Source organism: Merops nubicus, unplaced genomic scaffold (assembly GCF_000691845.1).
Source record: "Merops nubicus isolate BGI_N331 unplaced genomic scaffold, ASM69184v1 scaffold25951, whole genome shotgun sequence".
Classification (NCBI taxonomy): Eukaryota; Metazoa; Chordata; class Aves; order Coraciiformes; family Meropidae; genus Merops; species Merops nubicus.
The window spans coordinates 23,951-50,903 of NW_008586776.1; the positions used below are offsets into that span (position 1 = coordinate 23,951).

The 26,953-nt window shown below is 41.2% G+C and overlaps 1 protein-coding gene across 1 annotated transcript in view; it reads right to left on the minus strand.

Annotated features, from left to right (window-relative positions):
- The window catches only part of LOC103781050 (collagen alpha-6(IV) chain-like), a 48,161-nt gene that overhangs the window by 10,119 nt on the left and 11,089 nt on the right, over positions 1–26,953 (minus strand). The window contains 28 exon segments of the mRNA XM_008948754.1: positions 1–20; positions 568–631; positions 885–900; positions 902–1,055; positions 1,376–1,501; positions 1,773–1,916; positions 2,623–2,793; positions 3,796–3,804; positions 4,800–4,961; positions 5,185–5,406; positions 6,469–6,576; positions 7,155–7,226; positions 11,872–12,055; positions 12,659–12,838; positions 13,958–14,118; positions 14,999–15,103; positions 16,677–16,826; positions 17,654–17,764; positions 18,556–18,625; positions 19,898–19,951; positions 21,156–21,200; positions 22,121–22,180; positions 23,580–23,633; positions 24,694–24,786; positions 25,467–25,508; positions 25,680–25,715; positions 26,350–26,412; positions 26,739–26,774. The exon segment at positions 1–20 is cut by the window's left edge and continues 3 nt beyond it. Coding sequence (XP_008947002.1) covers positions 1–20; positions 568–631; positions 885–900; positions 902–1,055; positions 1,376–1,501; positions 1,773–1,916; positions 2,623–2,793; positions 3,796–3,804; positions 4,800–4,961; positions 5,185–5,406; positions 6,469–6,576; positions 7,155–7,226; positions 11,872–12,055; positions 12,659–12,838; positions 13,958–14,118; positions 14,999–15,103; positions 16,677–16,826; positions 17,654–17,764; positions 18,556–18,625; positions 19,898–19,951; positions 21,156–21,200; positions 22,121–22,180; positions 23,580–23,633; positions 24,694–24,786; positions 25,467–25,508; positions 25,680–25,715; positions 26,350–26,412; positions 26,739–26,774 — 2,712 coding nt within the window.

Consider the following 26,953-nt stretch of genomic DNA (forward strand, 5'->3'; position numbering starts at 1 on the left):
AACAGACTCTCCTGGGTCACCTGGAAAAGGAAGACAAAGTGGGGAGGCTGTTCCCTAACTGACTGTGGGGAACAATTTTCATGGCTGCCCTTGCCTATACTTCAAATCCGTGGAGCAAAGACAATAATAAGTGATGTATGTGAGTTTGAAAACGCTTATCAACAGCAAGGGATGCAAATTCACCCATACAAATGCATGAGAAGACAAACATTCATAGGTAATTCATGTAAATCCATGAGAAGACAAACATTCATAGGTAATTCCACAACATCCTGCCTTTTATAGTTTTAACACAACACAAGGAGATCAGAGAGAAGGGTACCTCTTGTACTGTCCAACATGCTTCACACAGTGCTTGTGGCCAAGCTTTCAAAGCACCATAAAGTACTGAGGAATTTGGCTTGAGTCTGGTCCCATCTGAATGAAGCCACTTACAAGGGGACATGTACCTTGGGACCAGTCACTGGAGAGCAATGGACACTTCTAGAACACTGCTCATTCATTTTAGTAATGAATATTAGGACTGTGTGTATTAAAAGACCATGTACACTACAAAAGATTTCTTACCCTTTGGACCAGGGAGGCCAATTGGTCCTGGAAATCCAAGCGCTCCTGTACTACCATCTGAACCCTGAAAAAAACCCAAAAATTAGCCTTTGCTTTTTACTGTTGTTGTTCTAAGTTTGGGTCACGTGGGATAACAGACTGCAAAGATGTAGGAAGACGTATTATCCAAAGTGTCATCAAAACAAAAAGAAAAACCTGGAAGTTTGTAAGGAAAAATCCTACCAGCTTCTGCTGCTTTGCTACAGAAGTACTATTTAGAACACAGGATTTTCCTAAGAGCACTTAGAGAAGATGAAGTTACTTAAGAAGGTATTTACCCTCTCTCCTGGCATTCACGATACCATGTGTACCCTTCTGTCCTGGCAGACCAGACCTTCCAGGGGGACCAGGGAAGCCTGGGTCACCATGAAGACCTATCTCTTTGCTTGCTGATCCAGGTGGACCAGGAAGACCAGAGTGTCCACGGCTTCCTGGGATTCCTTTATCACCTGGGTTATACAAAAGAGTGCAATTTCATGTCATAATACAGACATTCAGCTCGTTTGGGCCAATTGACTTGTTACCCAAAGCTCCCCTTAAAGAGAAGGAATGAATGGTTATTAGCTCTTCCATTGAGCTTCAAAGGAAAACTGTTTTCTCAAAATTCACAACTGATTCATATGGAACCTTGCTAGAATGTGAATGGCAGAACAGAAAACAGTAATACTTCAGGTGTTGCCAAAAGGACAGACCATGCTCCACTGGCAAGAGGCACAGTTACTGAACTCTGATATTGATCCCAGCAACTAACTATAAGTTTGTGAAATACCTCTAGGTCCAGGGAATCCTGCAAGTCCAGCTAATCCAGGATCTCCTTTGTCTCCTTTGAATTGCAGTGCCTGTTCTGGAAGTCCAAGAACAGGAAGACCAGGGGGACCTACATCACCCCTGTCACCTGAAGAAAGAAAAAGTCATGAAATCTTCTGGCAAAATAATCCAACAGCAAGTGTATAATGCTAGAAGCTGTCAGGCAAAACCAGAGCTTCCCTGTCTCCTGGTGCAAACTCATCAGTAAGTGCTCAGCAGCTTTGACAACCAGGCCAAAGTATTTCACAAGGAAAAAACTAACGTTGTATTTAGAAGAAAATATTAAACATGCAGACATCTCAGAAGAGCCTAAGATCCTCTGCTGAAAGGCCACCAAAAGCCTTTCAGCTGTTTCTCACCTTTTTGTCCTTGGAGTCCCACAACTCCAGGGCTCCCTTTTCCTCCAGTTGTGCCAGGAGTTCCTTTAAACCCATTCACCCCAGGGACACCAGGCAGGCCTGGCATGCCAGGGAAACCAAGCAGGCCAGAAGACCCTTTCTCACCTGTACAGAAAAGTTGAGAAATAGAAAGGGAAAATTAGCCTTCTCTGGTACACTGCATACCCACCTAGCTGGCAGCTAGAGGCAGCATGGATCTCACCAATCACTCAGATCTGGGGAGTAAAGCTTCATGGCACACCCACAGCGTGGCCACCTCTCTCATGGGTCTCCACTCATGATACTTTCAACCAGCACCTTTTAGGTCACCTTTGAGAGCCTGGTCCTGCTTCTGCTGCAGAGCAATTCCCAATCAATTTCCAAAAGAGCAACATACAGTTACACAGCTCTACTGCTCTCTGCCTAAAACAACACAGAGTTCCCCAGGTAACCAACTGTTGTATTGGTGCTTAATTTCCATAAAGATTGTAAATTTTTACTTCCCATTTGGTCTGTGCTTCATTCTCTCCTTTCTACACACTTCATTCACTGTTCCTCATTTCTTCAATTTTCTTGTATTTCTATCTTGATTTACACAATCCTTTATCCATAAGGGCCCAACTCTTTTAACACTGATCTCCTCATAACCATGATTTGATAATTAAATCTATCATTGGGAATTCATAACACAGCAGCAAAAAAAAGAAATGCCTTCCAACACTAGTGGGGAATTCACTCTGCTCTGACAAGGTGGGCCCAAAGCTGGTATTAAGAAGGTTATTTTTTTTGTGGGCACAGTAATCTCAGACTGTTCCCCTAGTGGAACACATACCTTTCAGCCCAGAGAAACCTGGGTGTCCATCTTGACCAAAAGGCCCAGGTGGCCCTATGAATCCTCTCTCCCCAGGAGATCCTGAAGCACCATCAAGACCTGGGAATCCTTTCATACCAGCTGGGCCTTGTGGACCTATATCCCCAGTCAAGCCTTTGGCTCCAGGAATTCCTGAATCAATACAAGAAAGAACTCTATTAATAGATTATGTCACACAAAGAGTAGGACAATTTGTGGACAGCTTCCCAAACTCTTTAAACACAGCATTGTTTTCAATATGACAAATGGACCTTACGGCACATGCAGCCTACTAGAAAGCATAAAGCTTAGAATTGCAAAAGCATTAGTCATCTAATAATAAAATACCTATGAAGAGGGTTACTGCCTACATCACTACACAAGTGGCAAGAGTGAAACCCCTTATGATGTATCCATTTTTGTCTCCTTCACCAGACAGTAAACTGTAGCACACCAGTCTTACCTTTATCATCAAGGCAGCCAAACCAGAATGGGCAGCATCATCACTGCCACCTTCTGCCACCTACCCCATCCTCTGGGTGAACCAGAGATCAGTTGGAGAGGCTCTTTTCTTTTCCACCTTGGTAGTTAAAGTGTTACTTCTCAAGAGCAAATTGCTCTCTAAGGGAACAAGCTTCTGATTGTGTTGTCACAAAACCAACATCATATGCATTGTTTTGCCTCTGAATGTTTCAGAATGTCTCTTGCTGGAGCTTTGTAATGGTTCACAATTTTAAATAAAGGCTCAAACCATTGACAACAGAATGCTCAGATCCAAAGAGAGGAAGAGGTGGAAAAATCAGGTGGCTTTGGAACAAAGCATTTGCAGCAGTAACACCCAATATGTCAGCTTTGTTATACTCAGGGCTTTAATACTTCAAGCTACAACCCAGTATTCTTTAAAGCAGAAGATGAAATGGCTGCTTTCTTTAAGAAGACAAAGAAATCACACACGCTTAACATCTGTACATATTAAGGACTTCCTTAGAGACTTCAGGTTTTGGTACTGTCTGAGCATTCTCACTACAATGGTTCTTTGCTTTCTGGTTTGATTAGCAATAATAAGGGGTATCACCTATAGTCAATGCAATTGTTGTAGCATTAAAAGCTAGGTTGTTAGTCCATGAGCTTTTATGCTACACTGCATTTTCTCACCTTGACAGCCTATGTGAAGAACCCATAACCAAACAGTGTGACATCAGAAATGGAGAGTTGATGATAAATGGAATAGAAACATGGTGAAGGAAAAAACAGACAAAATATGTAAACAGAAAGAACAAGGGTACAAAAGAAATTAATGATTCAGAGAGACTACAGCTGCAAAAAAAAAAAACCATAATCATTTGGAGCTTATCATCCTAGCAATGGGAAGTTTTAAAAACAGTTGAGAGGAAGTCATAATGGCATACAGTCCAAAAATGTAAAACAATAGAGAGGCAAAAGAAATGTTAAAGCCAACACAAAAAAAAACTTTTAAAACTCTGATTTTCATCTGAAATTACATTGCTGTTTTCACTCATTCGCTGTCACTGTGCTCCAGCACTGTCACTCTGAATGTCAGAGCAGGAGAGTTATGTCACAGACCATCATCTACTAATTCCCAGGTCCCTCCTTGCTGGGTTCTCAAGTCTTGCATATGCTGTTATCATCAAACACTTTAGCCAGTGCAGCTTGAGAGAGACTGCTGCAGACAAGTGGTGGGATTTTCTTTCCCTTGAAGTGAAGGGAAAAAAATTTCTCTTCTGCCCCAGCAAAGAGAAAGACAGAGAAAACAAGTCCTTGTTCTGAGAAAGCCAACGATTTTTCAGTCTATCAAAGTCACATTTCAAGCACTCTCATACATTAGAAATTAATCATCATGAAAATGGGAAGTGAAGATTAGTCAGTGATACAGCCAGCATGTCAGAGCAGAGATGTTGAAAATATCAAGACATTTAAGATGCTTTCTCCTGTCTTTCTGCTGTACTTCTTACAGCCTTCGGGCACCATTTGTAGGCAGAAGTTATCCAGCAGTCAGAGGCAAAAGGCTCAAACTCTTCACTGTTACCCCCAACCAGAGGTAGGAGCTCATTCCTAGCAAATGCCAAATCTCCTCCACACTTCCTCGACATTGCAGCACTCAGCTTAGCTACTTGTTTTCACCTGAAGACATAACATACCTGGTGCTCCTGCAAGGCCAACTGGCCCCATGGGTCCTGGTTTTCCCTTAATGCCAAAAGGACCTCCAGGACCAGGAGGTCCCCGCAGTCCAGGGACTCCTGAATATCCTGGATGACCCTGCTCGCCTTTAATACCTAGGAGGCCTGGTCTTCCATCTGACCCTGGGAACAGAGAGGTGGGAGGTTACAGAACGAATAAAACCAAATCAACACTTTAAATTAAAAGTGAATTTTAATAAAAGCCTTTGAATTTTGTTAGATTCTAAGAGGAAACCAGAACACAGCCACCTGTGAGCAGCTTAGAGGACTGCTAACACCGTATCCTAGAGAGACTGGGCAGAGGAACAGTTTGATATTGCAGGATCCAAGCAGTATCAGTGCTCACCTTTCGGTCCTGGAAATCCAAGATCACCTGTCAGCCCTTTATCACCTGGGAGTCCAGGTCTGCCACGCTCTCCCAGGGCTCCGCTCTCAGCACCAAATACATCTCCAGGAGCTCCTTTCAGTCCAGCTAAGCCTGAAGGACCCATTTTCCCAGGCAAACCATCTGCTCCATCCAGTCCTGGAAGCCCTTGTGACCCCTGCTCTCCTCGAGGTCCAGGGAAGCCTTAGAGAAAAACAGTGTCACTCAGCAGAAGCACAGAATATCTGCTCCCAATAAGCATCTCTAACCAAATCAGCATTTCAAAAACTTCCATGCAAGAAAAAGTTGTTTGGAAAGTTGCAGAATGTTTCAGTACTGAATTAGAAACAATAACTGGTGACAGAAAGTGATGCATGTGGGAGCTGCAGCTAGCTGCAGCTTAACAAGCATGGTTTCACTAGATGGCAGATTAGGCAAAAAGCACAAAAACAGAGGCCAATGGCCATTTCAGGCTGCAGACGGGCAGTACCTCTCTACCACTAGCAACCACAAAAGCTGCAAAGATGTTCCATTAATTACACCTTTCTTACTCTGTCCCCTGTGTCAGACAACTTCTGGCACTGTGGGGCAGAAGACACTGGCAGCACTGGTACAAGGAGGACTGGAAAGTACTTTCCCTGTACCAAGCAGACACTAAACTGTGCTGCTGTGTGGATGTGTAACACTGCTTAGGGGTTGTGTCATAAAATCAATGACCCCATGAAGATGATACCCCTCATTAATGTAGGGAATGGATAAGACATTCTTCAGCCACATCCAGAGAAACCTGATGGATATACAGCAACCTAGCTTAATAGGAATCCTTCCTCACCATGTCTGCTTCTTGCCCTTTATTTACACAATCATCAGAAATTCCTAAAGCTAAAATGAGTCCAAACATTGTGTAGAACCTGTCTTTACCACAGTACCACATGGCTTAAAACAAGTTTTACAAGAAACCTGTAGTTAACTCAAACTGTAACAAAGCACATGACAATGGTCTATGAGAAACCAACTGCACTGCTTGTCCTCTTCTCTGCCAGCAGCAATATAATATTATAAGCAGGTACTTCTCTTTTGTTTTCTTCCAAAGTGCAACCACTTGCTTGCAGAGATTGCACTTGGAAGGAGCACAATGGAGCTCTCCACGAAACATTATGATTGTACCAGGCAGAAAAGTGGCCTAGAAGATTTGACAATTCTTTTGATAAAATATTGCATGCGTTTAACAGATGTTAAAAAACCCTCCAGTAACTTCCCTCTTACCAGGTTCCCCTTGCAAGCCCATTATTCCTGGAGACCCTGGCTGCCCTTTTGACCCATGTAATCCAGGTGGGCCTGGAATGCCAGGAAAGCCTTTGCTGCCTTTGGGACCTAAGGGTAAAAATACATCAATAATTCATATTAATTATCGAATAGTGGAAGACAAAAACAGAGCATGAGGGAACAGGACCAGATCTTTTCACAGAATCCCAGAATGTCAGGGGTTGGAAGGGACCTCCAGAGATCATGAAGTCCAACCCCCCTGCCAGAGCAGGACCATCTAGTCCAGGGCAGGTCACACAGGAACGCAGCCAGACAGGTTTGAAAAGTCTCCAAGGAAGGAGACAAAGCTTTTCAGCAAAGCTGGTGCTGAAAACACTCACTGGACACACAGTTTAAGCTAAACACAATCTCAAAGCTATGGCTGTCCCATCAGCTACGTGTGCACAGAAGAGTTTGTGTTCAGAGGCTACATGAAAGGGACAAGATGGTGCAGTCATTAATATCCTCCATGGGATTTAAACCTAGTCTCTTTGGAAAAAAAAAAGAAAAAGAGAACATTGTTCTGCCAGTAAACTCTCTGGAACAACTATTACTCAGAGGAGAGTAATTAGCAGGTATTATCTTCCTTGAGGAATAAGTGCTTCTTGGTAGTCAGCCAATGCATTACAACCAGCTTGTCTCCCTACCTGGCAATCCTGGAAAGCCTGGAGTCCCTGGGGGCCCATATGCTCCAGGAACTATGCAGGGCAAGGTGATACCTAAAACAAAGAAACACTGAGGTTGCACACAGCCCCTTTCAGAGATGATCAGAAGAAGAATATCTAGTATCCAGTTGTTTTTTACAGGATATTTCATAAGTGGCTCTGAGTGGACTTAAGCATGTTCAACACTGCTGACATCTTAAATCTGTGATGTTAAAGAAGAGGCATTCAGAGCCTGGTGATTGCCTAATCTCATCCCTACTACTGACTTCCTGTGAGACCCAGTAAGAGGTAGCAACAACTGCTGTGGACTACTTGTAGCACGATGTCCATGGCTTCCACTCAGCAACTGGTCCTCCCAGGGTCCACATGGCTCAAAAGTTTATTAGCAGCAAACAAAACTCAGCAATTGCAAAGCTCTTTGACTTCCACCTCTTCAAAAGAAGGCTCTGTTTGTACTAGCAATCCCTCTTCAGCTGAATGAAATTTATATGGCATTATCAGAGTTGCTAACACATCAGATTTACCTGAAAGACCTTAAACACTTCCAACATCCCTCCTTGTAGGTCACTGACCACTTGAAGTCATGTTCACACAGCCACAGAAACGACTCTTGCAAAACTAACTCAAGACTTTACAACTCCAGAAATGCTTCCAGTTATTTTAAGAGGAGTCTGTGCTAGAATGGTAGAACAGGCTCCTATGCTGTTGCAGCTGGCTTAGCTTTAAACTATCCTTGCTATGCTTTCTAAAATGAAAATTTAAAGCATTTTTTAAAGCTACTTAGAGAGATTCCATACAAAAGATGACTACCAAAGCAAATTTAGGGAAGAGAGGTTTGTGGGTTTTTTTAACACTCTGAATGCTTTTCTGTGCAGAGAGAAACAGCTCCCTAACTGCACTGGTGCCTGACATTTGCTAATTCAAATCTGGCATCAGCTATAAGGCAGATTAAAGTTGAGATAATCCAGTATCACAGAGACATTGTTCCTCATTTCCATACAACAGTCTTTGCAGCACCCTTCTATTCAAGCTCCATTCCCAGACTGACAAGCCAAATTTATTCCTCAGTCACTTAAAAGCACTCCAGATTGTGACTGTTTTCAGTCCTGAGGAGGTAATCTAGTCTAAATCTGCCAACACTGGAAGTATTTCTTCCAGCACAGCCACGTGAGTTAAACGTTTTCTTTCAGAAGTGATTACCATCCTCATATGGCTAACAAATTTTATTAACAAAAGACCCTGAGTCAAACTATTCCCTGGATAAATCAAATCAAATCAGTGGACTTCTGTATTGATAATAAAGCTCTTTTCTTCCAACATTGACTGTGGGAACAGGGGTCTCAAAATGACTCAAAATAGGCCAGGACAAACAACTCATAAAGTAAATAAATACATCTTTTCTGGTGCAAATGCTGTGAAGATCCCAACAAACTTTTTGATTGAAACAGTGCTAAGAACTGGTTCAATTACACTCTTCTTGGGTTTTTCTCAATAGATTTCAACTCAGTTCACAAAAGGCTGTGTGAAGATCTTCTGACTTAGATGCCTATATCCAATCAGAGAGTTAAGCTTTCAGTTTAGGGTCCAGCCCCAAACCCAGTCAGGGCAGGCAGGTTTGAGCATCCCTCTCTCACAGTGCCAGATGACAGACAGTGATTCTGGTTCAACCTCCTATTTCTACCCCCTTTCATTCTATTCATAACCTTAATTTCAATATTTCATTATCTTGAATTGTGTGACTGCTTTCATTATTCAGACTCGTGAGAACAAAGAACAATCCTAATCTCAAATTGTCATTAGTCAGGGGCTGCTAACAGGTATCAGCTCTGGTGTAAAGAAACAAGCAAGGTTCATGTGGCAAGTGCAGAGAACATAACGCTCAGGGTGTCTCATCTACTCTTATATTGAGATGCTCTGCAGATTCTGAACAAAACATCAGAACATTTTCCACTTTGATGTGAAAGAATCAAAGGTCAGTTCTCATTTCATTATTTTTATCTTGATGTAAGGCATTCAATGCTAGCAAATTAATTTTAAAATTACTATACTCATTATAATGTGTCTATACAGAGTTGCAGTAACACCTCCATTCTTACACAAAGCCAAAGAATGCTCCATTTCCATCTTTATAGTCAGCACTAGCTGTAGGAACAGAGGTTCAAAACTAAAATATCCATGATCCAGTTTATGCTTCAAATAGAAATGGGCACCTAATACCATGACTGCACGATATAAGACACACACTGCTGTCTGCACTTGGGCACATTTTGACAGGGCATTCTTCAGATAAAATAAAAGTTCAATGGTAGAGAAACAAAATAAAAATTCTAGTTCTGGTCTTCAGCAATCCTGTATGAGCCTGATGTTTTATCAAATAAAAAGTTGATGTCTATGACCTCTGAGAAATTTCCTCCTTAGACAGAGTACAATAAAGAATGACATTTTTCAAAAAGCAAGCATTTTGGGCAGCAACTGGCATCAAAAGGGAAGTTTAATTAATACTGTTACATTCACATCACCATGGCTTTGAGGACTGACTGATGTGAGTTTTCCACAAATAACTCTTTGCAATACTGTATTCTGTAATTTACATTATTAGCCAGCAGTAGAATACTTGAACAATGGATATTTCACATGAGGATAACTGAAAAGCCAATAGGACCTTTTCTTTGTGTGTTATGCAAAATGATGTAAGCAAGGCTTAGTGTGAAATATATATAATCAAAACTTAGTGTTCTCCAGCTACTTAACACCCTACATTACCCCAGTTTACACAATAATATCCCAATATCAAGGAAATTAAACAATTATGAAATCATGTCAGGCATAAAAGCAAAATATACACAATTCTAACATTTTGGAGTAATCTCATAATACCAGGTAACATCAGTCTAGCTTTATATAAAATACTGAGTTAGACTTTTCCAAAGCAAGACTGCTTCACCCTGTCCTGCTGCATGTGGCCTCAATTCAGAATTCTTCAGTGGTGCCTTTGATGTGGTAACTTCAGTAGGTGACAGTCTCTTTTTAAATGTCTTCCCTCATTTTCACCATGGGCCTTTTCAGTCTGGGCAGTATAAGAAATGATTATTTCTTCTACCCACACACGTTTCTTTAATATTAGATGAAACTTACTACATCAAAGGATCTTTTAATGTATGCAAATGATTTCCCAGTATGGAGGGAATGATGCATTCACAAGTTTCCTCACACATCTCTATGGAGGTGCAAACTGAACTGGCTAATGACTTATTCTCACTTTCCCACGTATTTTGACTATAGATACTCTTCTACAAAGGACCATTCACTGTTAGCAGAGCTTTGATGGAGCATTCATAATAAGCTGGCTTCTGATGTGCTCCGCAGAGGTCACATCATGCACAGAGCATTTTACTTTTACTTACCTTACAATGCAATTTTAATTTAGTGGATTTTGTGAGACAATTTACCAAACAAAGATGTGAGCACCCATAGCTATGAATTAGTAAAGCTTTTAGCATTTAGCGTGTGACTTGAATTGGAAAAAAAGCTTATGCAGACTGTTCCAGGGGGACATTAATGCTAGCTGTCTCCTGACCCCATAACAACAACCCAGCATGACACTGGTGAGCTAACATGCCATCCTGTGTGTCTGTGAAACCCTCCCAGTGCTATTCCTGCCCAGCTCTCACCTCCCTCTGCCAGCTCCTCACACTGCACTGGTCTTACCACCAAGGTTTTTGAACTCAGAATGTCAAGTTTATTAGTCCAGAAACCTATGGAACAGTATTGTGCCTCCAGATATATTATTGATAATGACAGAGCTACAAATCTAGCAGCCTAAGTATGCGCAGAATGGAAAGTACACTGAAAATCATCAGCTGCAAAGAAAAATGCTATTTATCTTGAATTATATTTAAATGGCTGACATGGAATCAAGACATTCAGACTAGGTCTCTGTAGGCATTTTGTTATGAAAACATTTTCCATAAATGTTTAGGCATATGACTTTCCACGTAACTCACTGTGAGCTCTGAGAATGAACATAAAACATCATACATGAGACATTGTCAAAGCTGTATTTACTGGCATCAGCACTCGTCATTCTGTTATGCCTTAGGTACATATAATGACAAACCAGCTGAGCCAAACTGTAGTACCTCAGGAATCAAACAGCCCAGAGCTGGTTGCACCCATCATAACTGAGCTCCCTACCTGACTGTCATGACAATGTCCCATTCACCAGTGCCTGCTCCTGCACACAATGTACTACAGTGTCTTCCTTTAAAAAAATAATAGTAAGAGTCTGAAAACTGACTTCCAAGTCTCAGATACCAGAGAGTTATTATTTTTATCTGGACAATGAAGTAGCTTGTGCTTTTTAAAAACCTCATTTTATCAATCTTCCTAACTATCTTTGGTGTAAAATGGTTTTCTAGCAATAGTCAGTGAGTAGCTCCACACAACACTCTTAGTATCTGAGTCCTATTTGATTGTTTGCTACTTATTACCTGGGTCCTCCTGAGTATAACTTGAGAAAGCTGTGACTGCTGTGTGAGGTCTGTTGAGCCCACAAACTAGCTTCAATTAATTTAAAGAACAATCTCTAACCTAATGCAATCTTCTGGCCTGATCACAAGCAGAGCAGTAAATTGAGTGCCATTTGACTCGCAGCAACTTTATACCTTTTCAGAATAAGAGCAGAACCAGCAACACCTACCTGGAGGGCCTGGAAGACCTACTTGTCCTGGAAACCCATCCATTCCTGGGTCACCTGGTGGCCCACGAACTCCACTAGGACCTGGATATCCAACACCAGGAGAACCAGTCTCTCCACGACGGCCCTTGGGGCCAGGTAATCCTGGCAGTCCTTTTTCACCTGGGAAACCTAGCCCACCATCACCCTGTGCAGAACAAGGACAATCACAGCTCAAAATCAAAGAGATGTAGAAAGAATATACACCTCTTTCATTATAATAAATGTGTAGAAGTTTGGTTGGTTCTATGCAAGGTTCAGAAGGTTCAGATGGGCATGGGAAGGTACATGGAGACCACTGTAAACTATCCATCATTGTTTCAAAATGCAAGAAAACTCAGTGACTATTAAAAAGAATATTTGATGTTGTATTTGCCAAAATGTAAATGTTATGTAAACTGAAAGACATTTACTTTCTTTTCAATTAAAAAAGATTCTGGTGTGATTTTTCTGTTCCAAGATTTGACTCATAATTATACCTACAGTGTCTTTTATCTTTTAGGGCATAACATAAGATAGCATTAGGGTGTACCCCACTACTGCAAGTTCATCTTTTGACTGAGTAGCCAGGACATAACAAGTGCCTATTATTAATCCTGAGCAAGACAAATCCGTGCTCAGGGAGTGTGAGCTTTTTGTGCATTTGGAGACACACCACAGGGCTGATGAGAACTAGTGAGCTGGGCCTTTCTGTTGCCTCTGCTCCTTATTCTGATTCTGAAGCACTGCTGCTAAGCTAATCTGAACTTACTGGAGGGCCTGGTGGGCCTGGCAAGCCTGGAAGTCCATCCCTGCCAGGTGTTCCTGGGATGCCTGAAGGTCCTCTGGGTGCTGTCACGCCGCGGTCCCCACGGGCACCTTTGCCTGTTGCATAGGACGAATCCCCTTTTTCTCCCTTAAGGCCTGGAGGACCTTGCTGGCCAGCTGAAGCCTACCAACCAGAAGATAAAAACCCAGAAATATAAACACACAATGAAAAGGTTTTGCTTCTTAGAAATGTCATGTAAGGACAGGACACAGTCACAGAATCACTATGGCTGGAAAGGACCTCTAGGATCATCCAGTCCAAACTTCATCCCAGCATCTGCCTGACCACTAGACCACAGCCTCAAGTGCTACATCTGCTTGTTTTTTGAACACCTCCAGGGATGATGACTGGAGCTAGAAAGAATCTCCAAAGGGTTCCCTATTGCACACATTACACTAAAAAAACCCCAAAAACAAAAAGAGAGGTTTGATTATTTCCAAATGTTTCAATCAAATCACTAGAGCTTTACAGTGGCAAGCCAAACTCGGGTACATAGCACTATAGTGATGGCAATCTTGGCTGGCATCTGGGACCATGACATCATTCATGATACAACAGGACCCAAGTATTGAACCTTGTCCCCTATTACTTGGTGTGCTGCATTAACTGACACTGATAAAGATACTCTGAAGACAAAAGACTGGTATCTTTATGCACTATGATTTTCAAAAGTAAATACTGCCAACAAGCAATGCTCAGCACTTTGCAAAATCCAGTTTGTTATGGTTGCAGTTTCACAAAAAACACAGCTCAACACTCACTAATGTATTTAGCATACAGCAGATGAGAAGGAGACTGCCTCTATGGCACACAGTTTTTATAGCTATGAGTAATGATGTGGAAAGATCTCATCATTTGATTTTTCAGGTCTTCTCTCCATGCAGATGTATATCTGCTTCCCCAGCCAGCCCTCACTTAGGAAGAACTCTGTGTCTAATCCATGTATGCCTGTGGCAAAGAAGCCCTGGGATGAGTAATTGCTACTTTTTTTCCCTTGACTGCTAAATGTGCAGTTCTCAGAACTTAAGAGTCATTTTTTCTCCCATATTGAATAGGTGATAATTTCTTTACTTTCAGCTTCTTTTCAGCAATCAGTTTCTGGGTTGCTTTTTTTTTCCAAACCAAACAAGAAGAAATTATGCCAAAAAAAATGTTCTGCTTTCACAACAATCAACAGCAGCAACTGCACATGGGCACTTTTTCCTCCTTTAATATAAGCAATACAAACTCTTCCTGCCTTACCGGAGGGCCTCGCAGTCCTGGTGTGCCCACAGTGCCTGGGTCTCCACCAGTGCCTTTAATCCCAGGCACTCCAGGGCTTCCTGATGGACCTGGTGGACCTGAGATGCCTTTCAGACCGACTCTTGTTACTCCTCCATCACAGGCACAACCACCTGCCTCTCCTGGAAAATACAGTCAACGCTCCAAACTCAGTTTCATTTGGATAAAGATCCTTTTCAGTTGCAAGAGCTTCAATTAGAACAAAGCCACTCTCATATGATCTGATTTTGTGCCTACTCTGCTCAGGTATGAGTGGAAAGTAAGTGGAGCTCAAGCTTTGTCCAGGTTAATTTCTATACAGTGCCCATCAGCAAATGAATATGTGCAGCATGAACCTCAGCACTTCTTGACCTCTTCCCAAAGGTTTAGACTCTCCTAAAAAGATGGTTTTAGGAGAATTTTTGGACAGGAGTCTTACAGTTTTTTAGAGTTCTATGTCAGAGAAATCAAATCTGTACTCCCACTCACAGTAGGTTACAATGACCCTCAGCTGGATATCTTTATTTCTCTGAACTGTAGCTGGCCATGGATCCAAACAATTACAAAGCACAGTGATGTCTGCATCACCATGGCTTTTGCCACTGGTTCTATCCCACATTAAGAACCAAATCTCATCATTTTTTTAGCACAGAGAATAAAATTAAGTTAATCTGTCATTTCCAGCCTCTATTGCAAACAGTAGTGAACAAGACTTTATTTCTAAGTCTCACTATGTCTTACATCTTGAAAGTATAACTTGCTTAGCTGATTTTTTTGGGTATGAGATGTTTATCTGCTTATTTGCCTGAGCAGAGTATGAAGTAGGAAATAGGATTTTGCTGGCAGTGCTGGGCACAACTCTCTCTAAATTGTAAAGGCTGTTGGCTACTTTAATCCATGTCAACTTCCTGTGATTTGTCATAAAGACACTTCCACCTCATCCCTTAGGATATTAACCACATGCAAATGTCTTTCTGAGCCTGACAACTGCTAAAAGGCTCTCCCAAAACAGCAGTCTATTACCTTTGTACCCCTTTGGACCCAATGCTCCTGGCAGCCCTCTTTGTCCAGGCTCCCCTGGGGCCCCAATCCTTCCATCCAGGATAGTGCCTGGGCGGAATGAAGGGCCTGTATGCAGAAAGAAGGCAAGAAAAAGCCATGAGAAGGCTGGATTTCCAGCTCATTAATTACTTACAATGTCAGTTACATAACTGATAGAAATGGCACTAGACCAAACTGCAACCATGGAGGTTACACAAGGAGATGGAAGTTGGTTGGTATCAGAGGCTGCAGCCCTCTGCCATATGATTCCTTCTAGCCTCTCATACAGAAAAGCAAAAGCTCTCCCAACGTGGTTGCAACAGAGCTTCATTCCTCCATTCCTCTACCACTGCACTTTTTCAAAGACTTAACAGTTGGCCAAAGAAATACCCAAACTGTGAACAGGTTTTATGACAAATAGCGAATGACCTAACTCACGGCAGACGTGACTTTACAGCTCTGGGAGGTGCTGAGACTCATATAGACAGAGGTTGAAGGGACAAATCAGGGTACTGGTGATTGTGATGACTGGCTGTAGCCCCTTCTGTTGGCACAGAAGCTATCATGTAAGAGCAGTGTCTCTGCTGCTGCTTGCAAGGTAGAGTCACCCCCAGGACTACGTGCATTCTGCAGAGCTCCTTCACTTCTCAGTAAGTTGCTGCAGCTCAGCAAAAAGAGCAAATGGCAAAAAGGTTACAGGGGCTTTCCCTGACCCTCACTTTATAGCTGCAGCATTATTTTCTACATCTCTTTATATGCTGAATAGAATGAAACTTGAGCCAACAGAAACAGCAGTGGAAAGTGAGCTAACTTTTAAAACTACTGTGTCTGAAAACCCTTCCCCTCAGTGACACCAGTAAGATGGAGTGCTGACCAGCACCCGTCTGATGTTCCACGGAAACAAACTGCAACCATCAGCTAAAACCAGCTACAAGTTACAGACTCTGCAGAAAAAACGAGCTGGATTTGACTAGCAAACAGCTATTGATAAGAGAGCATTTATTTCTTCTCCTCAGAGAATAATTTTATCAGACCATGCTCAATGGCTCTGTGACTGGAGTGTGCCCTGTTTTGAAAGGCTGGCTCTCAAAAGTAAACAAGCTGTTTGAACTCAGTTTATGACAGAATGGTGAAACATGAGTTTTGTGTAAAATCAAACCTTTTCATGTAATACTCAGTTTCTGAGGAAAACAAAACAAGGCATAATGAATCCATACAAATGAACGTGCAAAAAGAAAATCACATTTTTGAAAACTGCCTCTTCAGACATTCTGTCTGACTCCTGGTACCCAAAATACCTGCTCACAGGACTAGACATTTACCCCAGGTGCTCTGAAGGTCGTGGTCTATTCCTCACCTAAGCCAGTAGACTAGCCTAGAATTTCAAAGCCCTTTGTATCATAAACTGTCTACACAATCTTGTGCTTCCACCTCTCAGGCTACAACTCTAACAATAATTAGCTGTATTTTCTTACTTCAGAGGGGTGGCTGCTTATATACACATTTCAGGTTGTGAGTTACAATCACAAAGAGGTGTCAACCAAACATTTAAGATCTACAGATAAATAATCTTCACTGGCAAGGAAAGAAATATAAAAATGATTGTTTGTTTTGTTCCATTCTGAATCAAATACAAAAAAGATGTTAAAAATATACATACGTGGGGAGCCAGGTAATCCTGGTGCTCCTGGCAGACCTGGCAATCCACCTCTGCCCGGAGTGCCTGGTAATCCAACCGTTGCTCTTCCTGGTTCTCCCACTTCACCTTTCACACCTGGAATACCTGGAGACCCTCCAGGGCCCATTCCATCTAGACACCGATGACATAATGAGCAGCTGTCCAGCAGCAAACACATTCTAGCAGTTTTAATGTTATGAAAATTACTGTTATGCCCTGAACTGCAATTGTGTTGGCACAGAATGATTCATAACTGCACACAAAGGAAAATTCACTGATTGGAGGCACCAGCTGGCTCCCGTTTACACACTCCTTTGGTCACCCAGAAAACTTCACAAGGCTGCATTTAAGTCCCATTGATCAGTTAGACAATTCACAATAAATTATGTAATAGTGTGGTTTATTTATTTTCTGATTTTCTTTGAGTCAGATAATTTCCTTAGTAGTTCCTAGTCTCTGGATCATTGCAGGACTTTACAGATGACATTCAAGTGAAACAGAAACTTTGAAGTGAGATCTTGGATGGGACAAATGGGTTCCACCTGCACGGGATTAGCCAATCTGTTAGCTCTCTATTGCAAACATGAAAAGTCATTAATTTTTTTTCCCAAAAACATTTGCTATTATTTAAAATGTAGGAAAGGTTCTGCCAATTAACTCATTTGAAATGGAAATCAACCAACCAACCTCCTGTGTACACTGTTACACCAAACATTCACACCTGAAGACTTAGCTGGGCTGTAACCATTGTGGAACTAGTTCTGCTCCCACCCAGGTCAACATACTTGGTTTCCCTTTGTGTCATCCCTGCTTCCTACACCTCATACAGCAGTTTACAAATCAGCCAGCTGAAGGAGCAGGGAGAGGTTTGCTACAATACAATCACTATCTCCAGGCCACTACTCCAAGCCTTGTCAGCAACAAACACAGAAACCAGCCTGCTAAGGGCACTGCTTTACCTCTCTCCAGGCCTGGAAACCCTGGAGCTCCTGGAAGGCCTGGTAAACCACTGAGCCCTTCATCTCCTGGAGAACCAGGTACTCCTGGGTTTCCAGGGTCACCTGGGGCACCTATTAGACAAATACAGAAAAACAAGGAAGAAAATCTCATAAGAACTTCTGCAGGAAGACTCTGTTCAGTCAAGTACCCTGGTGACCACTGATCTCACTGACAGCAAATTCCTAAGCTGTTATCAGTGAGCTTCCTAGTCAAAGTTAACAATAATGAGAGAAATTCCTCCTCACCTGTTAGAAGTTGTTTCAAACTTGAGGAAGAAGAGGAGAGATTATACAGTTTGTTGCCTGACCTGTTCCCATCCAAGCCTCATTCAGCTATGGCATTAATTAAGCTCATTTTCTCAACAATATTCTTACAACACTGAATGACAAATAATAGCAGAATGACATGCACAGGATGGATTTTCAAGTAACACCAGGAAGTCATTTTTCCCTTAGTGCACTGAAGAAAGACCCACAGGTAGGCAGACACGCAGCACTTCCCCATGTTCACAGACAGCTTCCCAGGCACTAGATTTACACAGGTAGGCAGACACACAGCACTTCCCCATGCTCACACACAGACAGCTTCCCAGGCACTAGATTTCATTCTGCCTTGGAACTCTTGAACTTGGAACATGGGTTCATTCTGTAATGTGGGGTTAAAAAATTTATTGCCAGCTCTTAATATACATACATGGGACCAAAGGTACCTGTATGCCAACAACACAGAAATTAAAGGAAAAATAACAAAGGATGGCTTAGATCAAATACACAATGTGGAAAAGTGGTAAAATATTGTAAGAAGGAAAGCTGGATCAGGAAAAGTGGTTTAGATAAGTTCCAAACCAAATGGAAACACGTACCTGAAATGACTACACCTTCCCTGTCAATGACGATAGGAGGGCCTGGGGGACCAATGTCACCTAATTCACCCTGTAGAAGAGAACAGGTTCATGCTACATTCAGCTGGGTGAAGCAGGGGGAGACTGCCTGTCAGGAAACAGACTGTGTTATGGTGGCAATGTCTGTGGTCATTCACTGACTAACCATCATTCCTTGTCTTGATGAAGAATTCACTTTCCTCTGCTATTCAGTCATCTGCTGTCCTGACTTACCTAATTCTTGTCTGATGAAACTGATGGCTGCTTCAGATAAAGTGTTTCCTACTATCCAGCTATCCTCTGAAGGCATCCCAGTAGCTTGAGAGGAAGCACGGACTTGTATATACCATGTGTACTGGAGACAAGTTATCATACCAGCATATCAACCAATATCAGGTAATCACATTTGTTCACCTTGTGGTAAAGTGAGAGAGCTGCTATGAACATACTCATTTTTCCAGACATTCATCACTGCAGCTACCTGTTGTCTTGGAATCCTGAATTTCAACAATAGGAGCTTCCAGAAAAATTTATTCCTCCACAAAATCACCCAAGTAGAACAAGCAAGTTGTGACAAACTGCAGCATCATTGCTTCTTCTCACTAACACAGTATCAAATCCTTTTTGAAACAGCAAAAATCTGACTGTTGTCATCACATTTATAATATAAGCACCATGCAGTAAGCCAAGGCAGTGCACATTTTGTTGCTTCTTCCAGTAACACTCCTCTGTGCATAAACCCATACTACTACTCTACCAACCATATACCAAATCTTGGTGGCAGAGAAGTGTTTTTCACAGCAAACTACTACCCAACCATTTTCCACACAGTTTCCAGATGTCTGACTGCCCAAGTTGTGAGATATCCAGAAAATGTCTGCTACACATTGCCCATCTCCACTATGAGAAACTGAACACATTCCTTTCAGGCTTGTCAATATTTATAACATGTGATCTAAGACTTCAGACAGTTTTGGCAACTATCTTAATATCCACTTACTTCCATCTAATCTTGCCTCAGTAGTTGTCCAGTAAATATGACATTGCTGTAAGGATAAAGGAGACCTGGCAGTCTACATCTACAATTGTAATTCATGAAGTTACATGAATGAACACCGTAAAGGTTTTAAAATACCCAAGTGTTCAGAGCTGAGCAACTATTCACTTTTACCCTTAACAATAAAGTAAATGAGGAACAGAAACATACTGAAAATTACAGTGATACAGAGGTATAGAAGGGATTTGACTGGGGCAATGATACCTACTTATTTATGCACATATCCTCTTGAAAGCAATACTTTAGTATTTTCATGTGGGAAGTTACCTTCATGCCTTCGACTCCATCCAGACCCGGATAGCCTGGAACACCTGGATGACCCTGCAAAGTCACACAGGGGAACACTGTTACACACCAAGATAATAAGACTGTGGCATTATTTGTTAGCCAAGACATCTGCAGTGCCTGAACTTGAATCACAAACCCAATTCATTGTCCTACTAAACATCTGCAGAAGAAATAAAGAGAAAACTGATGGCAGCAACTTCTCAGCATTCACAAGATGCCAGAGCTCTTCTAGGCCTTCTTGTGCTGTAAAGGTGGAGAGAATTCACAGGCAGGCATGAGGGTGTCCAAATCAGGACACCTTGGAGTTCTCAAAGAACCATAGAAATGCTTGAGGAATAAGGACTCCAGAACATTATATTCCTTGTCCCTCACACTTTCCCCTCCACTCTGCTCCCCCTCTAACAAATCATTTGCACCAAAACATTTAAAGTGACAGTGGTGTGATATTTTTTGGGTGCATTCTCAGGGACACCGAAATTACCCTTCTGGGTATGTGGCTGGAAGTCTAGACAGAACTGTTCTACTGTTCTTTGTTTGGTAACATATTGAACCTGGCCCAATATGGATTGCAAATCCCACTGCCACTGCAGACAAAATGGAATTTTCCAAGAGCTCTGGAGCAGGGAACCTTAACTTTAAACCTTGACTGTAATTCCAAAGCAGTTGTACATACACAACCCATGCACAATATTGTTGAGAAACTTGTTATAAATGGCTTGGTTTTAAACACATAATTTTAGATGCGAGTTGGATTATATTTGAGATACCACCACCTTCTGTATATGCTGAACAGGACACACATAAAACAAAATATACAGGAAAGTAGCTGAATTCCAGGCTGCAAAATGAAAATTGTATTTCTGAAAGTTGTTTTCTTGAACAGCTTATACTGCTGTATCTGCAAGTGGAAGTACTTTAACACATTTTTCAGCCACTTGATCACCTTGCCATTTCCACAACTAAAGAGGGAAAAACAGGAGTTGATTGTTCCAAGAGGGAATGTACAGTTCCAAATCCGTGGAGGTGGCCCTCTGAATACGTAGGGATAACTAGAGAGACAGTTAGAGAGATCTAGAATTTTATGCAGACTTTCTAGTTGGCTCTCACTAGTTTAGTAAGTTAGGTGCATTCGTCCATCAGAGAACACGGGATCCACTAGATAAGGAAGTCAGTAGATCTTAAGCAGTTAGCTGGCTTCTGTAATTGTAAATAGAGTAAAAAATAAAAGAAATTTCACCTTTCTCCCTGGAATCCCATCAGATCCATCCAGTCCCAAAAGACCCTAGAACAGCAAAAAAACCATTATATTTCAGAGGCTTCATCTCAGTGTGGTCTTCTTATATCAGGCTCCAAATATCTAAGCATCAAAGAATGAAAAGATAAAACTTTCAAAAGGAGAAGGTAGCACTGATTTTCCCTATCTCCCCAATATTAATGCTTATAATTGAAAGAATTCAGCAGAATAACCAATAAACGAAATCTTATCTTCTTTAGCCATTGTCTTTCTAACTGGTCATTCAAGTTAAAACTAGGTCATGGTGTTTTAACTTACTAGGAAGTTTGGTAGGTAGTTTGTAATTACAAATTACAGCAGTCAAGACTTTCTATGTTGACAATTTGTTCTGCACACAGAGAACAGAATGCCTTGGTCCTCCTGTTGTGGATAAGCACGTCTCTGCAGGGTCACAGTGGTCTGAAGAATCTATGGCTGGCATGTGACTGAGCATGCTGTTAACTCCCACACTCATTACACCAACATCTGTTGCCAGCTTGTCCATTTCTTCCCCAACTATCAGTCTATGTTCTCTCCTGGCTGGTTTGGGCACTGGTTAACACCTCCCTAAGGCTTGTGCAAGGCTTCTTTATTATTTGCTCATTTGGAGCTCCTGCAAACTTCCTTTTGCTGTGAAGCTTTCTAAATAAACTGGAAAAAAAAACAGGGCCTGCAGTATCAAGATGTCCACTAAATACTTCTGTATGATTTTCTTGGACTGCCTTGTGTGTATACATCTTTCACATCATCTTTAATCTGAGACTTCATAGAGATAAGAACCATCTATTAATTCTTTTATATGGTGCTGGCTACTATGGGACCCAGTCCTATGTCTGAGACACTAGATGTTTTGGGAATGCTTCTGTTGATGCAACACCCACCTCATGTGTTTGAGAACAGGCATTTAAGGACTTTGTAAAGTTACCTACCCTGCCACCTGGTAAGCCAGGCACACCTTTTTCTCCTTTTTCTCCAACACCTCCAAAGCCCTGAGGAAAAATGTTAACATTAAACCAGTGATCTGCCTGGAACTGAACAGCAGAGCCCTAAGACATAATAAATACAAACCCATTTCTTGATATAAACAGTACAACAGTAGAGAAGGGGAAGTGACTGCTTCTGCTGGGATTCTCTTGCCCCAGGAAGAAAACCTGTATCAGCCAGACTTGGTAGTATGTGCAGTATATATCTTCTTCTTCCTCATGACTTCCATCCATTTAAATCATGGCACATGGTAGCAAATGTAAGTAACCCCATGCTATAAACTGTGAATTCCTGCTACTACAACTCTGTATTTTATTCTACATTTAGAAATTACTTCAAATCTCCTTTGTTAACAGCAGCAGCTCAAGGGAGTGCTCAGAGTGTTTTTTCATTTGTAAAGCCTAAGAATGACACAAACCTAGCATTTTCATGCTCAACATTTGGAAATGTTTGGTAGTTTTCCCAGTCAGTAAGAAGTATCAAATCCAGAGATAGAACACTAGGATTTAATTTCAGCATAAGTTACAGTACTTAAGCAATTTTCAGGCTTCAATCTTGAAATATCTCAAGGCTGTGGTTAAGTTCACACATATGTTCAACCCCACCAGATTCAATGGGCCTCTTGTGATGCATAAAGCTAAACATGTACATAATGGAACATGTCCAGAAAGGCTAATAACAAACTGTGCTTCATGCATAGGTTTTTTTTTTGCATGTCTTTCTACCAAGAACATCTGTATGTTGAAACTGGCAAACAATTTATCTTATTAGTCAGAAGTTCCACAAAATATTTATTCCCTAAAGTTATCAAAATAACCTGTGTTTATAAAAGGTTATAAACTTGGAAATAGCTCTTTGGAATGCAGGGATAAATTGTTGTTCTTAATTCATAGAGAGAAGATGCTACACATTCCTGAGTTTATGAGCACTAATGTTAAATGGCCTATTTTAAAACTGGATATATATAGACAGACAGAAAGATCTGCATGTACTTTACAATTTTAATGTAAAATAACAAGAAATGCATTTAGACATAATTAAAGGAAAATAGGATAATAAAAGAAATGTTTAGCTCTCTGAGGGCCACCAAGGAACACTGCCATCAGGTGGCCATGTGAAGGGTATGTCTACTTGCAGTCTCTGCAAACAGGAGATTGCAGGTACTGAACTGATGGCTGCTTTGTACATCTGTAATAGGACAGTGTTATCTTCTTTGTAATTCCAGGACAGAAAACCTACTAGATTACAGTCACAGTCTTCAAGAAGTCTTGTAAACACTTCTATCAGATTTTCAAAATACTCTGGTGTCTAGAAACTCCTGTAGAGACCTTGTGAGCTATTCCGAGGGTGCTGAACCATCTAATCCATATTAGGAACATATTAAAAGCTCTCCTCTGTTCTTACCGGCACACCAGGCAATCCTTTCTCTCCAGGGAACCCCTGAGGGCCTGGCTCACCCTGACAAGGGAGAGAGGTAAACACAATAAATCACTGTGTCCATAAAAGCAAGACTTGCCCCAACTCACCCACCATGCTCCTGACTCCTAAAGTAAGGCCCTGTAATCTGTCTGTCAGCAAGTATATTTGATTTGTGTCATCATGTACCAGATATTGTGTCTCTCAGCACAGTGTTGGGGCCTGCGACAGATTGTCTGTGACCAGTTCCCATGGCTTCAAAGATCACTGCTTGGGAACTGCTGTTCTACTGTCCTCCACTGCTAGAAGTCAAACTGGAATCATTTCATATTGTCATTTAGGGAATTGGAGCATGAACAGTACTTCACAGAAAGCACCAAAACAACACATGATGAGGTAGCACAATGTCTTCACAACCCTGCTTACAAATTCAAGAGTGAGACAAAATTAATAATGTTTGTTGGAATCCCCCCTCATGCTAATGTAACTCCACCAAGTAAGACAATACCTCTCATGACTTATGCAGAGGCTTAGGCAAGCTCAGATTTGGCTCCCAAACCAGCCTGTATAGTCCCAGATTGATTCAGGATGCCTAAATTTCATGCATGTAGAGAATCTTTAACTCAAGATCCATAAAGCTTTTATAAAATCCCCGAGGAACTCAATATGTAACTCAGTAAATGCCAGGATAACAAAGCAAAGAAATCTGATCATTTCAGAGCAGTGTGTACCACAGTCAAAGCAAAAGCGCTGGAGCTTTTCATTTATTTTTCTAACTGGATTTGGGTTTCTTGTTTCAGTCAATACAATTTCACAGGTTCAATAGACACAAACTACAGTTAGTTTATTTTTTAGGATTAATAATGAAAACCTTTAAATAGCTTTCAGATTTCTCCTTCTGAGATGTATGCATTCTCCAGTGGCCCACAATGCTCTGAGTTAAGAATACTTTTATTCAAGAGCTATATGGCAGATTAAAGTAGTACAGAAAATTATTCTGATTTGGAAACATATGTAACAGCCCTCACTGCCCAGTAACTTCATTCATCCTTGACTGAAGGAGCGTGGGGAGGGGGAGTGTTTGTAAACTTAATTTACAGACCTTTTCTCCTTGCTTGCCTTTTGGAAATCCCATGAATTCCAGTATTCCAGTGGATGGGGGTGGACCTGGAGGGCCAGGCAGCCCTACATCACCCTGTTGGCAAAAGAAGAAGGTATTAACATAGGCAGAACACATTTGACCAAAACCCAAAAACCCAAAACAGACGAAAGGCTCAGCTTTTGAATCAACATTCCAGAAAAAAACTTTGGGGAGAAATATGAAAGAAGACACGAAACAATGCAAGTGTAGAATGCTGACAACTGATTTTAACAGCAGCATAATCAAGTCCCAAATTGAGAACTTTGAGAAGCCCCATTATGTCAGTTTAAACTCTCACACAGACTGCAGACCATCCATTCAGGATAGTGAGACTATAAATTACACACCAGTTAACCACAAGAATATTATAAAGACAAAAAGAATAAAGTCAGTAGAATAATTCAATACAAACTGTGACAGTCCAAAGAAACTGAAAGACAGATTCAAAAAGACGTCTAAGGGCCTCATGTCTCAATAACCATGAAAATACTACACTGAATTGAGATTTTCCCATTCTACTTCTTCATCCAGAAAAAGCTCCCATCCTCTTTTTTTTGTACCAGGAGATAAGAAATTAGCAAGACTCTTTAGTATTTGGACTGTCAATCAGTCCAAGAGAAGAAAAGAAAAAGAAGGAAATGCTAGAATCCAGCCTCTTCCTAGAGGATCAGGTTATGATGGAACACTGGAATTTTATTGCATGCTCCTTCCACAACAGAACAAGTTTCACCTACCTTTTCTCCTTTCTCTCCTTGAAAGCCTAATCCCATATTACCCTGGGAGACAAAAAAAAAAAAAAAAAAAAAAAAAAAAATCACTTCAGAGTGATATTATGAAGATGATGAATAATAAAAGAGCAACAACAGCATCTCTCATCTAGGCCAACTAGCACTGTTGAAAAAGCCAACAATCAGTTGTAGAAAGAAGACAGGAAGGTAGGTACTTACTTTTGGACCTGGTGGCCCAGGGGGACCCATTGGACCCTAAATGTGAAAAAGATTAAGATTTTATTTGTTTTGACATAATTAGGATGCATACAGTTGGAGCAATGCTGGGATCTGCAGGGACACCTGAACTTCCACCTCTTGCCCCCAAAGCAAAAGTAACTGATACACATGATCTTCAGGTCTTCACATCTACAATAGCACAGCCCTTTGGTACTGTAGTTAATAAAGAGCAAACTTCAATTTAAAAGCAACAAACACATAGCTCCTTTTTACCTCTGCTCAATGGAAATTCGCTTGCAGTATCTCAAAAAAGCAGCTCTTCAGCATGTCTCATGACAATGGCTCCACACATGCAGAGGTCAGTGTGTTCCCTCTAGTCCCAAAATGAGGAAGTGCTCAGAACAGTAAAATGTAATGTTTGTGGACAGCACTCTAGGGCTTTGCTGCAGCCCTCCTTGATGATTGCTGCTCCGAACCCTGCTCCAGAGAGGAGCCTCCCTTCTTGTGATTAAACTATCTAAAATCAAGTATTCCCTGCCTGAAGTCAGCTGTGCTCAGTCCTTTTAGATGCACACATGCCCTTTGTCATGACACAAATACAGACATGAAGGGAATACTGCCAACATTCAAAACTGTTCTGTCAACAAGTGCAACAGCTGAGGTCTCTTACCTGCAAACCTGGCAATCCTATAGGACCTGCAGAACCTATTGGACCTGGAAAACCTTTTGGACCCTGTTAGAAGAACACAGGACAAATACAAAATGTGTAGCACTTACTCATCAAACCCCAACAAAAGCCAAAGTGAGTCTCAGGAAACATTAAGTAATATCTCCTAATTATGTACAACAATTTAAATACTATAACAATCCATTTCATATTATTAGATGTATTTTGAAAACTGAAGTTAAAAAGTTCCATTTTGTTTCCAATTGCTCATGCTACTGGTATAGCCCATACAAATACATGGCCCACTAATTTGAAAAGTGTCCTTGAGAATCAATTTGACAAAAATTAACCATTTAATATCTTTTAAAATAATCATTCCCCAAATTACTTACAGAAATTCCATCCAATCCAGGAAGACCATTTTCTCCCTAAAAATTACAAACGCATGAGTAAAAATTACAATATGTTATTGCAACAAACTACAAGGAACATTAAGTTTTGTATAAATAGAAATATTTACTGCTAATTAAAATCAGAACAAGTGTAAATGGGAAGTATACCTGTGGTTCCATATTTACGTTGGCTAATGGAGAGATTCCAAAATTCA